General features: G+C 45.6%; 1 protein-coding gene across 1 annotated transcript in view; it reads right to left on the reverse strand.

Moving 5' to 3' along the window:
- Nucleotides 1–796: 796 nt before the first annotated feature.
- Nucleotides 797–18,057, reverse strand: part of CCND2 (cyclin D2) — a 36,648-nt gene continuing 19,387 nt past the window's right edge. The window contains exon 5 of the mRNA XM_086610446.1: nt 797–952. Within this exon, the coding sequence (XP_086466572.1) occupies nt 797–952 (156 nt within the window). The remainder of the gene's footprint in view (nt 953–18,057) is intronic.

Genomic DNA, 18,057 nt, shown 5'->3' on the forward strand with positions numbered 1-18,057 from the left:
GGCTTGGCCCACAGTTGGGTAAACAGGATTGCCCTTATGCCAAAGATGCTGCTGTGTTTAGAATGAATAATTTCTGAAGGAAAAGTAGAAAAAGCCAAGAGGGAAGAAGGGAATTTGAAAAAAAAAAAACAACAAAAAACAACAAACCAAAACAAACAAACAAACAAAACCACCTGCTCTTCCGGCTGGCAAAATAAAGCATCTTCTTTCTTAGGTAGCAGCTACCACAGACAGCAAGAGTAAACAAAACTAACATACAGAGATCCAACAAACACTTCTGACTAATAACAGAGGTGACAGATCAGCAAATCTCTTCTGCATTCAAAATGGTTCAATTGCTTCAGGGATCTTCTCCCACTTTGCCCTAAACCCCTTATTCTATTGCTTTGCAATCTAGTCAAGCCATAATATCGCACACACGATTCCTTTCTTAAATCTAAAAAAGGGGTGTATGCACTAGGTCATAATACACAGACAAGTATACTCTACTTTGTTCCCACAAATGCAGGCTTACATTTATCTAGCTACTTTGTATGCTTTTATAAGCATTTAATATCACTGGTACATAATCAAATAGCAATTACCAAATATATTGTGGGATTCCCTTCTGTAGAAGATCACAGGCACCAAACGCTTTTTTTTTTCATTATTCAGTTTTTGTATATTTTTTTTACCTAAAAGAGCTTTAAATACGTTCTATGTGGGAGCAGATTTAAAAAAAAAAAAAAATCACTCTAAAAATAATAACAAAAATAAAGGGGCTGGGGAGCAAGCGTGACTTTCTGTGCCGATGTCCTCACAGGTTGATATCTCTCACATCTGTGGGAGTGCTGGCCTGGTCCAGTTCGTCCACCGTCTTAGAAGGATTGCTTTGCTGTTGCTGCTGCCGGACTTGCCTAAGGCTGTTTACTAGCACCGCTTCGATCTGTTCTTGACAAGCTTTAAGGCAGTCCTAGAGGACAGAAAGCAAGTTGAGCTGTTAGTGGAGATGATAGGGTTTTTTTCCTTACTGAGCTAGTAGAAGTTGGAAGAGCATCATTCTGGTATTCCCAAGGAGTGTCTGCTGTGACAGAAAACGACCTTGAATTCTCACAGGTAATCGCTGTGTACAAACTCTCTAGGTTAAACAATGCTAATGCCATATTTTACATTAGACTCTCCAAATCTTAATATTTATCCTGTCCTTGCTCATCTGTGTGGTCTTCTTGAGTAGGCACCCAAAGCGTTGTAAAAAATGAAAGGAGGGGGTATATGAATTTTTGCACTCTCCCATGCAGCGTTAAGTGACTTGCATGGGTCTTCACTACAAAAACCCCTGCATTTTTCTCCTGAAACAACCAACATGTGCTACACCAAAGTCACACAGAGGCACTCCAGTTTTACCGTCAAGCAAACTGATGGTAAATCAAAGTGAAGGGGAAGTTTTGAGATCCCTGAAAAAGCGCAGTGCTCTATTGCTGAGTTTTTATCAGCCATGCATTTGGGTCCCCAAGGCAAAGGCAAAAGAACGGTGTGTTTTTCTGTGAAAATTTATGCAACGGGAACAAACAATGCGGCCCCAAACACACAGCCATGTTATCATTCTCTGAGTGCATTCCAGAGAACAAAAGTGATTTCAGCAGCTGAGGAGGAGGAGGAGGTGTAAGGTACGCTCCCACACCTTCTCTCTGAGAGCAGGACTATTTTAACAGCCCCGGGAATAGTTACTGGCAATAATTCACAGAAGACATTAAAGCAAGGACAGCTACTAGAAAAAGATGTAAGACAAAAATACACAGCTAAACCTCAGAGACCACTACATTACAAATTACACTACACACTTGGAGAAAGAGCAGGATACAGTACAGCAACACAAATTTGGGAGCCCAATACATTAGGAGTCCTGCAACAATCATGGAAGTATAAATAAACCTGAGGGATTCACCACACTTTAAACCAGACGTAGTGATGAAGAAGACCATTAAAATATTACAGGATGTTCCACATTCTTGATAATATGCTGAAAGACCAAATAATATGGTTATTTAAAAATAAAGATGTGAGAAAACATTGACAAACACTTGGTTATAGCAGAAACTGAAAAATAAAACCCAAGCCACGACTGTATAAACCCAATGCGAACTACACACAGCGTGCTGGGACCGTGAGAGCATCCATATGACACTGTGCAGGTGGGCAGCTGGTGCTACGATAAAACGTGTTTTTCTAAAAGCAGCCCTGTGGAGTCTTTCTGCAACACTGGAAAAGGTACCAATACTGTAAACTCACTGAAGCCTCTGTCTCTGTAAGAGCTGGGTCTCTCCCAAAGACTTCAGGCAGCAGAGAAATGCAGTTTTTGGTAGCAAGGAGTTTTACAGCTGAGTATTTTAAGCAGAGCCCTGACAGCATCTGGCAGGGGCGGTGAGAGCAGGTATCACCATTCCCGCTTCCAGGCAGGGGAGCTGACGAAGAGAGCTGGGGACTGAACTTCCGCGGGCGCTTGTGCCAGCCCGGGGACTGAGTACGGATGCGACTGCAACGCTAGGGAGCTGGGCTCTGACCAACAACGCCCACCTTCTCCATGCAATACCAGGTTATTCAGGAGAGTCTGAAATATTCATGTATGGAGGTTTAATTTGTCATACTGGCCAGACTGGGAAAACATGTCAAATGCAGAGTATCTGTTCCGCTGACGACATTTACGTCCGTGGCGCACGCAATCAGCTCCGGTGGGTCACAAACACCTTTTTCTTGGCTACTAGCCAGCAGCCGCTAGCTGCAAAATCACGTCCTCTCCTTGCTGTGAGACTGTCCTGCTTGATGCAGTGAAGCATCACAACCTTTCTGTGAAGGTGCATCTGCCGAAGGGAGGTTGTGAGGGGTGGGTCCTCAAACCAACCCAGGAAAAGGGGGATGGATGAGATGCTGGCTGTATTAGAGACAGAAATATTCACAGTGATGTGGATCACACCAGCTAAAGCCAGAGAGAGACATCATTGAAATTTCTTGAGTATTTGGTCTACCTGTGTGCAATCTGACTCAGAAATTTGTTCCTCAAGCATGGTGCGTTAATGCCACGGTGAAGAATACGGGGCACGGTGACATGAAAAAACTCTGCTGCAACACCATGTGTGTGCAGTGGGCAGACCGAGCCTTCCCGTGTTTGCCTTTTGTCCTCAGAGCCGAGGACTGTGGGACTGCCCCTGAAAAAGGAGCTGTGGTCACATTAACTGGCTTGCAGCTGTCCCGTACCTCCCCCAGTGAAGCTCCACTGTAAGCCACGCTTCTCACCGCGGCAAATTTCCCAAGTCCCAGTCACTGGAGCTAAACTTTCCCACGCTTCACCCTCTGCCTCAGGCTGGCTTTTTTATGGAAGGAGAGAAACCACAACAAAAAAAAGTGCTGCTGCATCCAAGGAAAGGGTAAAGGAAAGCAGGTAATCTTACCAACATTAGCCAGCTCTTAACCAAAGTTTCCAATTGCGGGTTTTTTTGAGAAGTATAATTAGGATGAGGCACAGCACACGGAGGCAGGGGGTGTCAGATACCTTTTGATATCCTCAAGAAACGCAGCCCAGGGTTAGCCAAGATATATGGCTCGGAAAACTGCATACTGCCCATGCTCAGGAAAGCTTACGGAAGGCTTGGTGCTCAGCTCCCAGGGCACTGGACCTGCGAGACAGATCCTCGCCAACAGACCTACGGCAGCTGCTGTCTCCTCAGCCCATGAGAAGACCAAAGCTGAACCGCAGCACTGCTGCAAAACTCTATGAACGCTCAGAGGTGTTGGTAAGTCTGGTGAACTTCATTCGGAGCCCTCATGATCAAGGTTGTAGGAAAAATGGTACATATTTGCCATACCACTGGTGCAGAGCCAAATACAAATGAAGCATGATGCCAACGCTGGGAAGCTGAGACACAGAGGGTTTGTTTAAGACGGTCTGGGCAGCACTGAACACTGAATTCAAGTGACTGGCTGTAGGCTCCTCATCTCACTGAGCACAGTGCTCCGCTCCTGAGCTCCAGCAGGCACCAGTGTGGCTGGCAGTACAGCAAGGGAGTGCTGCAACCTCCTGCTCTTGGTTGCACCAGTCCTGGCCTGTACACTGGAAGGGCTCCTGCATCAGATGTATTGCAGAGATCACACCAAGCTCTTGACAGCCGCCTCCAGGGCATGCCCTGATTTCTGTCACTCCTGTAATTCATCCCAACACTCTGTGAGCAAGAATGACGCTCTTGGAAGATCAGAGGTATCTCATGGGCAGCACCGCTGCATTGCCACAGCCAGCTCATAATCACAATCATTTGCAACCAGTGAATAACAATGGGGCTCAGAACCACAGAGCACCTGAAACGTCAGGTCAGCTCAGTGGGATGCAGATATTATTGGTGTACTAAAGAAATGACCACTCAAGAGAAACGGCAGGAAGGCTGTGTTGGAAAACACTGGTCCCGGTGTGCCTGGTCACTGCTTCTCCTGCCCTGCGACAGGACACCAGCTCGTCCCAGCAGGTGGGCTGCAGCCCTGGGCAGACCCACATTGGGCTGCATCTGTGTCTCCATCCCCACACCAGTGGCCACTGCCTTTCCCAGCACCCCATGCTGGCAGCAAGTGAATCGAAGAGCTGCGCAGACACCAAACACGATTCACGCATCGGTTTCGTTACAACCAGAGTCCGATGGAGGAGAGTACACCTAAAACCAGGCCTCCCAGAGCTGCCTGGGAGGCAGAGCCCCGGGCAGCAGCCCATCCCCCCCATGCTCCCATCGGCTGGGGGCTGCCGTCTGCTGGACTCCTGCTCCTGGAGAGAAGGGAAGCTTTAGTGTTTAACTTATTTGGAGCAGAACAGGAAGCCTCACAAGAGAAAGACCGAGGCAAATGCCTTCGAAGATGCAATAAAATGCGAGCACAGTGGATTTTCTGGTGATGAAATCCAGGACAGATAAGCAAAATTTAACGTTCCTCACCTCACGAGGTTCTTCCTTTCCTTTTAGCAAAAGGTGAGGAGAAGGGCTTCTCTGTCTGTCGCCACCTTCCTGCTGCTGCTGGCAAAGCTGACTTTTTTTTAAGGTAAGAATATGTACTTTTGTTTAACCAGGTAAACGTTTTTATAGCTGGGGTTTGCTCTTGTATTACTGGGGGCTCAGTGATTTCCTAATACCGGAATTGCTTGTTTAACAATGGGAGCTGGACAAATTCCTCAGCCTTTCTTCCAAAGTACCTGGCTGTCAGAAGCTATCAGAAACTCAGATAAAGAAAATCCCCCGTTATTAGCTTGGGTGGTTTTAGGTCCACTGTAAGCATTCACCTGTTTTAAAGAGGCCAACAGCAACAAGTCACTGCAAGGGTCACGGCATTTTCAAACGGAAGAGCGAGCAAGGGCACTAGTTTGGAGACTCCTGTAACAGACTACACTCGAATGCACTTTTATTTTTTGGCACAAGAATCACTTCTTCTAAAGCACAGTGGTGCACAATTTCAAAATTGTATGTCCTTCTAAAAATAAGCCAGATTTTTTACAAGCAGCTTCAGACTGGAGAACTTAATGAGGCAATTTCCTTGCAGCCAGGCTTGGGGAAGGAAGGGTGGTGACATGCAGAACATAAAGCCTGAACATTTGGAGCCAGCTTTGTCTGTTTCTAAACACCCTTATACATGATCATTTACACTGTTATTAGAAAAACATCTGATTGTCAATATAATGTTTCATTTAATTTATGGAGATGCTAAAATCTCTAGGTACTCCTATACAGAAATGTCTCATTTCTGACATCTTCATTTTGTACATAAAACCCATAAAGAGGCTCAGACTGGAATTGTCACTGTTTGTATGGATTTTATTTCATACAGGGATCCACAAGCCACTGATGCATTTATCCTGTCATGTATTAGCTCTGGTCTACACTTAAGGTTTGAACTTAAAATAACGTACCACTGAATTCCTTAAAACAAAGAAAACTATAGTAAAATGATCAGCATGTTGCATTCAGCCTGAAATAGCTTCCCAAAAAGGTGTTGCTATTTGCATACTAAACCTCTTTGTTTTTTATTAATCTGAGTAATACATTCTGTTAATTACTCTTTTCTATGAAGTGTTCATCCAGCATCTGAAATTGCCTGGCCAACACAAACCAAAAATGGTGAAACCTTCGTTTTGCAGGTTGTCAAGTTCTACAATCAAAATCTATTACAAAAACCCAACAAACAAACACCTCAAATGCCAGATTCAGGATTGAACCTCAGTCATGCAGCAAAACGAGCTGGAACACACCAGGCAGATGCAGCCCAAACTCTCCAGAACTGATGACAGAGATACAACAAACTCGTCCACCTGAGGCCACGGCTGTTCAATCGTTAATCCTGGCTCAGGGCACTATCCCATCAGCCAACCATCCCGGTCTGCTGAACATCACACGTAAGTTTCTGCCAAGGTATTCGAGTCACACGATGGGTTTTTACTCACCGTGGTAGCTGCGAGACAACAGACGACACCTGGCACAGCACAATGTCAGAGCGCCATGGACAGATTTGAGTCATGTGTTTTATGCCAGACAAGATGCCAACTAAACCCATCAACGGCTTTTTTCATAAACTGGAACTGGCAGAAGTTGTTTACACCTGGCCAACGCAACACGTAAGCAAAGAACTTGGACACGTACATGAAAAATCATAAAACTACCTCTGCTGTGCACTTCAACCATAGTCTCAGTCTGCAACTACCTTTAAGACATACGAAGTATGCCAGCTGGATGGTTATCTCACAGGTGAAATAAAAAATATAATTTATTATCAGTATCTTATCAGCCCAATCGTCACAGTGTGATACAGCAAGTGGCTTATTTTATAGATGGGGCTACCACTTCTGTTCGCCTCACTGGAACTTTCTGTCAATCCAAAGTTAAGTGACACAACAGAAAGCCCACAAAAACGGTATCAGGACAATCAGCTTGGCCTTCCTGTGATGTAGTGTTTTCAACCTCTCCAAGTTCCATGTGGATTTGCTGCATGCTTACATATTTTACTGGCGGACTTGCATTTTGCAAGCTCTAGATAGCACTGGCAAGAGAAAATTAAAATTTTAAAAAACATATCAGATTAAAGAATTGCACTACATTCAGCAAATCTTCCTTGAAAGAACAGTATAATGCACTGCAGTAATGACTCTAGATTTTCCAATACCAGGACTGGGCCGTTCCATCAGAATATTGTAGTGTTGTGCCTTTTTTGTTTTTATAAAAAAGTTGTTTAAGTGTGTGTCACGTGGATCAACTTCCCCATTCTTCTATATGGTCTAGTAGTTTTAATGATTAAAATAGTTCAGGTACTTTCCATTCCATAGTTTTATTTTTACTTTAGCATGTACAGAACTAAAAAGGCAATTAACTTTGAGGTTTCTTTTTTTTTTTTTTCCTGAAGCTTTTCATCCCTGGGTGATTCTACTAGCACACTTGAAATGCATTTGAAGGACAAGAAATGCTTTTCTGTGTCTGATGAGGGGTACCTTCATGGCTGTGATGGAAATGCTGGCAGTGGAAACGACTGGAAGAAGGAATAAGCGGCACTATGGCAGGATCTACTTATTCAAGTCAATAACAATTGAGGATTTCAATTTCCATTCATGACAATCTTGAAAAAAAGCACAAGTACTAGGAAAGATCCTGCAGAATATGAGACGTAATTAATTTTCTTGACCTTTCCAACACCTCTGTAATATACATGCCCTATACTGCCCCCCAGCTTCCAGTTTTAAACTTATGTTTATAGTGTATTGGCAAGCTGTTAGAGGAGGCATCCCACTCAATTCAACCAACGGGCTCTCACTTTGCACTGGTAATTACTGGGATTTTCAGTCTTGATTGCTCTGAGCTCCGTGACTACCTCATGGTGACCCACGCAGCCCGTCGCCCTAGGTTACTGAGGTCAATGGGTACAAGACATTCTCTCCATCTTGCAAGATCATGACTGGACGGATAAATTACGGGAAAAAAAAGAGAAGGAAATAAAAAGGGAGAAGAGGGTATTGAAAAGACATTTTATAGCTGTTTTAGTAACTCGGCTTGGGCCTCTGCCATACACTTTATCTAGCCATTTTCAAGTCTTCCTTGGCACCCCATCCGAACCGAAGCTTACAGATGGGACCTTCTGGATGACAAGTCTCTGCATCAGATCCCGCAGCAATCGAGTAGCAGTACACTGCTTTCTCCACAAAGAGAAAGACCACTCCTCTCAAATGCCGGCAGTGGAGGGCTATAGCAAGACGGTAAACTATTACAACCACGCATCTTTTCTCTCTTTCTCCATTTTGAATCAATACAGAGCTTCTGTGACCGTAAGGGGACCGCAGCTGTGTATTTATGGCACCGACTCTCATGATGACGACCACTCTAAAGCAGATTTAAACCACCACACTCTTTTCTCAGCCAGGAACGACAGCACACTCCTGGATCCACACTGGTCACGTAACAGCCAGGTCTGCCAGACTGTGCACTTCTGGTGCCAGCAACCACTACAGCTTCGCTGCTCAGTGCCCCGGCAGGCAGGGAGGCATGCCGTGTAGAAGTGATGAACTTCCCTCTGGTGTCCTCCACAATGCCTCCGGACACAGTGCTTTTTGTATTATGATTTTTAGATGCCCCTTTTGCATCTGTTTTGGCCTTGCTTGTCTGGGAGAAGAAATATGAAAGCTTTCTCCCATCAAGCCTCCTAATGGTTGCTCATTTATCAAAAACTAAAACATCTAGGTACCTGGAAACTGGTCTGAACCTCACAGCCACCCAGCCTTTGTCCATGGAAGACGGCACTCTTTTGGGTATACCAGTGTCCAGAGTAAATGTGTTATAGCTGCATTTAAGGAAGAAATCAAAGACTGCAAAACTACTGTTTAACAAGGATCCATTTTAATTCTATTAATTTTAAATAGCACTTAACCCTTGACAAGATCTTAGCCTTATGCTGAGGTGTTGTGCATCAGCAACCACAGAATAAACAAGGTCAGTGCCAGCCAGAGCCTGAGGCATTTAAACAGCTTTGATCAGACCAGTGAGAAAGGGCAGAAGAGAAGCAACACCATATCTCTGAGCCCTACCTGGGACATACAGACGTCCAGCTGCCCTGGGGAAGTCAGCAGGGATCCGTTGCCACTGCTGCCCCTGTCGCTCTGGCCAACTGCAAGGCAGAGCTCTCAAATGCTTTGCAACGCCAAGGCTGAGGACAACCCCGCTCAGCGACTGAGTGGGTCATTTCTCAAGGGCTTTCAAAAGCCAAACCACAATCCTACTCTCCTTGACAACCAGCAGCAGAACAGTAACACTAGGGCTGTCATTATGTATAACATATGTATACAAACGATGCAAAATACTGCGCTATAACTCTACTGGATGTTTCTTTACGCTCCTGCATTTCCTGACCAGATTGAGGAGCCTGGACCCAAACCCTGGGCGCTTTGCTGAGTGTTCAAAGTCCCAAAGCTGCAAAAGCCTTCTGGCATTTATGTGTTAAAGCGTGGTCAGTTTTCCACATATACATCAATTACTTCACAAATAACTGTTAATGCCCCCGATCTTTTCCTCTTTCTTAAAGCTAACTGCAAAAGGGAAACCAGAAAAGGGCTTTTTTTAGGTGCGGGACCTGGTATGATAAATGGAAAGGATACTGGAGATACGTGAAACAACAAAACTGTTCACCGGTCATGTATGCATTGCTCGGATAACCTAAGAATGCAGCAATCAGACATGCATTAAAGAGTCGCGATTTACATAAATTTCAGCGTGGAACGTGTCATCTATACTCCCAAATACAAAAGACAGCTAGATTCCTCCACCGGTTCACATTTAAGCCCCAATTCAAACCTCTCCAAAGCACATGCTTCATTGTTGACATAAACAGGGATTCCTTCCCAAAGCAGGGCCTTCGTGTGCCGAGCGCTGGCCTTTAGCTCGCTGACGTTCTCCAAAACAAGAGCCTGAAAAGCTGCTGTGGGAATATCATGCCCATTTACTACATTTATTACATCTCAGTGATCTCACATCTAAGGGACACAGTTTAAAAAGAGAAATATTTTCCCTCCTAAATGTGTCTATTTTTGCTACTGTTAACAAAGAGCTTCATAGAATCATAGAATGGTTGGGGTTGGAAGGGACCTCAAAGATCACCTAGTTCCAACCCCCCTGCCATGGGCAGGGACACCCTCCGCTACACCAGGTTGCTCAAAGCCTCACCCAACCTGGCCTTGAACACTTCCAGTAGTAGCATCAACTACAGGTAAGTGTCTATGTCTCTGTTTTTCCATCTGCAAGTTGGAAAAATAGTTATCTGCTGTTCCAAAGGGCATTTCATGCAGACTAATAAGGACGTCTCATTTAAAAAAAAAAAATCTCATCTATGCCAGAATTTCTCCATTTACGATTGCTTCATCATTGTAATAATGCAATATATCAGATGACTAACATTAAGCATCTGAAAGATGGGACTTTTTTTGTCTAATTTTTCGGTCTTTTCAGCACTTTCAACAGTGTACTTTTTAGATTCAGTTCCACTGTTTGCTTCAACAGTCAGTTTGTTGGTTTCCTGTTGCTAGTGTGGGTATTTCTCATAGCAACAGGAGAGAACAATGTTTTCAGAACTGGAAAAAGTGAGAGTAAAGCTGAAACGCTGGCAGGGTGATCCAGGGGCAGGTGCCATGCCTGAAATTATGCTCCTTACTTAATGCGACTTGGGATTCCAAGCTGATAATCTCTGTCTCACACGTACACTTTGCAACTGTGGAAAGCTGCGAATTTACCCTGCTGTAATAAATGCCGCGAGCGTTTACGGAAAAGGGGGATTTTAAAAAAGCTGTGACAACCCGCCTGCGTTATACACAGTTGTACGAGCCAAGCAAGGATTCCCCACCGGAGGTCGGGGGCAAGTCTCTGGCCATAGTATCCATCGCCGGCCCGTCAGCTCCTCCGGCTGCAATGCTCGGGCTGCGGAGCCGGTTCCTCGGGGGGCCTGGCTTCCTCGTCGCGCCGGCCTCAGCCGTATTTATGAATGGATCTGACGGAACTCCACCATGAGCCCGCGGTGTAACTGCATCACCCCATTGTTGCTACACACGCACAGCACTCACTGGGGAACAAAAAGCTGAATGAAGCGGAGCAGCTGCCAACTCAGGCAAAGACAACTTAGGAAACTATCTCATTCTTCCTTTCTTTTGGAGGCTATTTTGTCTGTTGTTTCCTTGCATACAAAATGCAGTCTGCAACAAATAAGGCAGGATAGGATACAGCGAGTCCTGTTACTTGGTTCCAAAACCACAGGCCCTAAACGCTACAAAGGAGGGGATAAATGGTGTATGTGCTGTAGGGACAACGTTCAAATGCTATCCATTCAAGATAGATTTCCACGATTTTATACTGCGGCTCAACAGAAACTGAATTCTTGAACGTGGTGATTCTGAATGTCGTTTCTGTGCAGAAATTTGCAGGGATCTTTATGAAGGGATTTTTCAGACCTTAGGGAAAAAAAAAAAATCCCAGCACTGACAAATGGAGCACATTTAAGTGGAGATACATTACATGCATCCATGATATTATGGATCAAGTCTTCAAAACAGCCTGACTCCACGTTTTCAACAGCTCACAGCCAGCTGTTTCAATAAGACTTTAAGAAAAGCTTGGTTCCTTTTTTCTTTCTACCTCAGGCCCTTAAATATGTTTTGGACTTTCAAAACCACTCAGTACACACCAGCTCCCATCTGGGAACACACTTTTAGAAAGCACTTCTGCCTGCGTATAAACCTACATGTTGGCTCTGCCTGGAAACCTTTCCCCTGCTGCTGATGCCCCGGGGAGGACAACTCCTTTCGTCCTCAGGATGCAACCTTGAGTGCTGGGCTCTAGGAAGAGCTGCTCCTTATGTCCGCACATAACCCTCGTCATCGCACAGAGTGAACCTGGCCAGCCCTTCTGGCAGCTATGGTGCTACGGGGCTTATTGCACAAACAGCTACTAACCAGCTTAATTTGGGATCTAACCTTGCCAGCTCTAGTCACTGATGCAAGCCTGAACGGATTTCTAATACAAGATTATGGTTTCTACGTTTCAGTGCACCCAGCCTCATAGGAAGAGCTTGGAAGGGACCTCCGGAGGTCACTGAACCTTCTGCTCAAAGTAGGGTTATCTTTAAAACTTAGTTGTCTGCCTAATTCGCACTGACTTTAGCCCACAAAATTCTGGTCTGAGGTGCTTTGTAACAGGTAAAGACCTCATCTGCCTATCCCTGCAGCAGTTTTTTGAGGTCTCCAGAAACCTTAATTTTATTTCTCCTCCATGAGATATGGGGCACCAGAGAATGCAAGCGTGCAGGGCAGACTCAAGGGAGATGTGACAGGACACACCCACCCCACATGTGATTTATGACAATGCCCCCAGGCACAGCCAGAGAGGTGGTTTCCAAACACATGGCTGGCGAGCTGACATGCTGAACTGATGGCTGCTCTTCCAGGAGGTGAGGAGAGAGATTTGCCCAAGACAGGTCTGTGGCAAAACAGAATATTGATTGCAAGGTCTTAAAACATGCCCTACCCGTTCAGCTATCCTTCTTCATATCCCGTAATTGTACACAGCGGGGAGGCTCGTGTCCTCCTCTGAAGCATCTGGCTCCGCTGGGGACAGGATACCGCATGCACTGGAGTGCTGGTCTGGGACGCTATGGAAATTCCTGACTTCCCCAGTTGTTTATTTTTCCATTGCAATAACCCACCAAGAGATGCACAGGGAGCTGAGCACGCTTCCTGTGAGCAGGTCTGTTAACTCCTTGCCCACCAGCCTCTCCTCTCCTCTTCAAGAAACAGCAAAGGAAATGCTCCCACCCTCTGGCAGCCAAACAGCTCAGAACACGCAATCCCCATCCTGCAGAGCTGTGTGAAGCTGCACAGGACTAGTTCTTAACGACTCCTTGGGACAATAATGATCAGAAAAGGTGATTCAGATACACCACGCAGAGCTACTTTTGCTACCCATAAGGCTGCTGAGCTGCTTGGTTTCTCCAAGAGCAGCTCCTTGGTGCTTACTTTAGTAGATGGAAGGTGTAATGAAACCGAGATTTGTGTGGCCTCGTTGCCACTGTCTCTTCAGACTGCGACTCAACCTTCACCAAATGGCCCAGGACAGCTGTTTATCAGAAATAACTGTTACCCCTAGAGTGACACTGGCAGGAAGCCCTGTACTATCTTGTCTAGAGTCTGGAGCGCTGCTTTGGATTCATACAAGGAGAGCTGACACCAATGTGTTTTTGAAAGAAACGCTCGTGTGTTGGTTGTTTGCTTACCCAACAGCTAGGTTGTACATTAAATGCTGTTTATTAATAACGTATTTTTGGTCTAATTCTTAATGAAACATTCATTAAAAACATTATAGCACCAAACAGCAAACTCCAGCCTCAGTCACACCAGTGTAAAGGTAAAATAACTCCAGTGACTTCAGCCTCTTGGTTTATGCTGCTATTTCCCAGCAAACAGATAGAACCCTCAAATTATCATTACAAAACAGTAAAAGTTCAGAAAAACTGAAAAAAAGCTCACTGCAGTTAAGTTGCATCACAATTTCATTATCGTTCTCTATTTTCATGTGCTTGCAACTCTGAAGCTGAAATTTTTCATGCTTCACCTCAGACGGTGACATTTTTTCCAGGCACAATTACAGACTGGGTGGTGAGTGGATCGAGAGCAGCCCTGAGGAGAAGGACTTGGGAGTAATGGTGGACGAGAAGCTCAATATGAGCCAGCAATGTGCTCTTGCGGCCCAGAAGGCCAACCGCGTCCTGGGCTGCATCAAGAGGAGCGTGGCCAGCAGGTCGAGGGAGGTGATTCTCCTCCTCTACTCTGCCCTCGTGAGACCTCACTTGGAGTATTGCGTCCAGTTCTGGAGTCCCCAACATAAGAAGGACATGGACCAGTCGGAGAGGGTCCAGAGGAGGGCCACGAAGATGATAAGAGGGCTGGAGCACCTTTCCTATGAGGACAGGCTGAAAGAGTTGGGGCTGTTCAGCCTGGAGAAGAGGAGGCTCCGGGGTGACCTTATAGCGGTCTTCCAGTACCTCAAGGGGGCCTACAAGAAAGATGGGGAGAGGCTGTTCAGGAGGGCCAGTTGTGATAGGACAAGGGGTAATGGTTTTAAAATAGAGGGAGGTAGATTCAGGTTGGATATTAGGAAAAAATTTTTTACCATGAGAGTTGTAGAACACTGGAACAGGTTGCCCAGAGAGGTGGTGGATGCTCCATCCCTGGAGACGTTCAAGGCCCAGTTGGATGAGGCCCTGAGCAACCTGATCTAGTTGGAGATATCCCTGTTCCTTGCAGGGGGGTTGGACTAGATGACCTTTGAAGGTCCCTTCCAGCCCTAACGGTTCTATGATTCTATGATTTTTTGGAAAGCCAATGAGAAAGTCCCATCATCCGTTTCCATGCTAAGTAATTACACACAACAGAATTTGGATTCTTGGAGCAAGGATTCTTGCTCATGAGCTGGCGGGGCTCATCGAGAGGGCTTTAAACTAGGTTTGGAGGGGGAGGGGGATATAACTAGGCTCAGGGAATAAGGCCTCCCACCCCCCCAGGGTGGAATCGACACGCTCAGCTGGCTCTCTGAAATGCCTGTACACTGATGCACGCAGCATGGGGAACAAACAGGAGGAGTTAGAAATCTGTGTTCCATCAGGGGGTTATGATCTTGTAGCAATTACTGAGACTTGGTGGGATGGCTCGCACGACTGGCATGTGGTCATGGATGGCTATGTCCTCTTCAGGAAAGACAGGACAGCAAGGCGAGGTGGTGGAGTTGCTCTTTACGTGAGGGAGCAACCAGGGTGCATTGAGTTCTGTCCAGGGGCGGATCAGGAGCAAGTTGAGAGCTTGTGGGTGCAAATTAAAGGACAATCTGGCATGTGTGATACTGTTATTGGTGTCTATTACAGACCACCGGATCAGGATGAGGAGGTCGATGAGGCCTTCTACAGGCAGCTGACAGTGGTCTCGCAAATGCAGGCCCTGGTTGTCATGGAGGACTTCAACTATCCTGATATCTGTGGGAAGGCCTACTCAGCCAGCCATCCACGGTCCAGGAGGTTCCTTCAGTGTGTTGATGATAACTTCCTGATGCAAATGGTGGATGAGCCTACTAGAAGAGGAGCGCTTCTGGATCTTATCCTCACTGATAAGGAGGGTCTGGTTGAAGCACTGAAGGTCGAGGGTAGCCTTGGTTGTAGTGACCATGAAATGGTGGAGTTCAGGATCTCATGTGGCAGGAAGAGAGTACCTAGCAGAACTAGAACCCTGGACTTCAGTAGGGCCCACTTTGATCTCTTCAAACAATTGCTAGGAGAAATGCCATGGGATAGATTACCAGAAGGTAAAGGGGCCCAAGATAGTTGGTTAGCCTTCAAGGACCTCTTCTTCTGAGCTCAAGACCAGTGCATCCCAACAGGTAGGAAGTCAAGAAAGGGCACCAAGAGACCTTCATGGTTAAACGAGGAACTGTTGGGCAAACTCAAGTGGAAAAAGAGAGTGTACAGATCATGGAAGAAGGGGCAGGCCACTTGGGAGGAATATAGGTCTGCTGTCAGAGAATGTAGGGAGGCAGCTAGGAAAGCTAAGACCTCCTCGGCGTTAAATCTTGCAAGAAAGGTCAAAGACAACAGAAAGGGCTTCTTCAAATACACTGCAGATAAAACTAACACTAGAGGCAATGCAGGCCCACTGGTGAATGAGGAGGGTGCCCTGGTGACAGAGGATAAGAAGAAGGCAGAGTTACTGAATGCCTTCTTTGCCCCAGTCTATACTGCTGGAGGCTATCCTGATGAGCCCCGGAACCCTGAGGATCCTGAGGAAGTCAGGATAGAGAAGGAGTCTACCCTGGTTGATGAGGACTTGGTTAGGGACCAGTTAAGCAACTTGGCCATCCATAAATCCATGGGTCCTGATGGGATGCACCCACGGGTGCTGAGGGAGCTGGCGGATGTCATTGCCAGGCCACTCGCCATCATCTTTGCTAAATCATGGGGAACGGGAGAGGTGCCTGAGGACTGGAGGAAAGCAAATGTCACTCCGGTCTTCAAAAAGGGCAAGAAGGAAGACCCAGGTAACTATAGACCAGTCAGCCTCACCTCCATCCCTGGAAAGATAATGGAACAACTTATCCTTGGTGCTGTCTCTAGGCATATCAAGGATAAGAGGGTCATTAGGGGCAGTCAACATGGCTTCACTAAGGGGAAGTCGTGCTTGACAAACCTGCTAGCCTTTTATGAGGACATCACCCAGTGGGTGGATGATGGTAGAGCAGTGGATGTGGTCTATCTTGACTTCAGTCCCACGGCATCCTCACAGCTAAACTGAAGAAGTGTGGTCTGGATGATCGGGTAATGAGGTGGATTGTGAACTGGCTGAAGGATAGAAGCCAGAGAGTAGTGGTCAATGGGACAGAGTCCAGTTGGAGGCCTGCATCCAGTGGAGTCCCTCAAGGGTCAGTACTGGGACCAGTATTGTTGAACATATTCATCAGTGACTTGGATGAGGGAATAGAGTGCACGATCAGCAAGTTTGCTGATGACACTAAACTGGGAGGTGTGGCTGACACACCTGAAGGCTGTGCTGCCATTCAGAGAGACCTGGACAGGGTCTTTTTTCTTTGCAGAACTGTAATTTCTGTGAGTTCCCTCACTTTTCCACTGCATGATGCTCCTGAAGCCTAGGTGCTCTTATTTCTTCCTCTTCCCTAACCTCCCCTTTGAAAACAAAATCATTCACACAGTGACGATGAATTAATTGTGTTGCTGCAGGAAGAGCTCTCAGGCGTCAGAAATTAGGAAGTGAGAGAACTGAGGCTGTTCACTCAACTTTAATTAAGTTCCAGTGTAAAATATATTACAATAGCCTTTACCCTTCGTTAACACAGCCTTGGGCTAACTCTTACACAATCTAGCCAGTACATTTTTTCCAACAATACATTTTACAGAGGACGCTGTATTACTACCTATTGCTAAGACTGCCCGAGACTTCTGAGACCCTGTTTTCAGTCACTTATCCCTCTGTCAAGCTTTAACAGGTGGGACAAAATTTTCCAGTTCTGAGCCCTTTTGCATTTTTTCCAATACAAAAATCATAAAGTTTCTACCAAAATTTTTCTGACTTTTCCAAATACCTGGCTAATGAAAAATACACTATTTTGCTGAAGTTAAAAATTCTGGCCACCTTTGGTTGGGCTGAGACCTCAAAGCTTGCAGGAGACAGACTTTGAGTTATGGCCACCTCCACCACAACAGAAACACTTTGGAAAAATGACAGGACCTCTAACTTCTGCAAACGCTTCAATTTCTTAGCAACTAAATTATCCAGAAGCTCCTTTTATCCTGAGTGTGCCCTGACTTGGAGGTCGAGTGAGACCCTCCTCAGTGGTCTGTGCTGCTGTGGGCTGAGACCAGGAGCGAAGGGAAGAAAGCTTGTCTCTACCCAGTGCCGACAGACTCTTGGACAGGATACGACCAGCAAAATCTTAAGAGTTCTTTGTTATTTAGGAAGAGTGATTTTTTTTTTTTCCCCCAAAGGCATATATGCTCAGCCACATTTGGAAAGATTTTCACCAGAATGGCAACAAACATACTTCTGACAAAACCCTATTTGCTAAATTTCAAATAAAAGGCATGAAGAAATTTTCAAGGCAAAAAGCATCTTTTTATTTCTAACCACTTAAGAACGACTAAGCTGTTGTGACAGGTATTTTCTTTCAGTCTAAAACAATCAGGACAGAAAAATTCAGGACAAGAGATAAAAGTTTGTCCAATCTGCAAGATGCTGCAAAAGGGCCTTACATTAAGAAGCATCGGGATGCCCAAGAAAGCTTCAAGTGCCTCCTATATAATAAAAATCATAAGCTTTAAATGTATATCAATAAATATCAAATTAAGAGAATCCAGGAAAACTCTGAAGACACCAAACAAAGCCACGTATTCCCCCACAAAAGTGGTCATGTGCAATATGCTCATGACATGCTTGGAAAATAAATTAACATGGGCCCTACCGTACCAAGGAGAAAGAAAACTTCCTGA

Source organism: Tauraco erythrolophus, chromosome 4 (genome assembly GCF_009769465.1).
Source record: "Tauraco erythrolophus isolate bTauEry1 chromosome 4, bTauEry1.pri, whole genome shotgun sequence".
Classification (NCBI taxonomy): Eukaryota; Metazoa; Chordata; class Aves; order Musophagiformes; family Musophagidae; genus Tauraco; species Tauraco erythrolophus.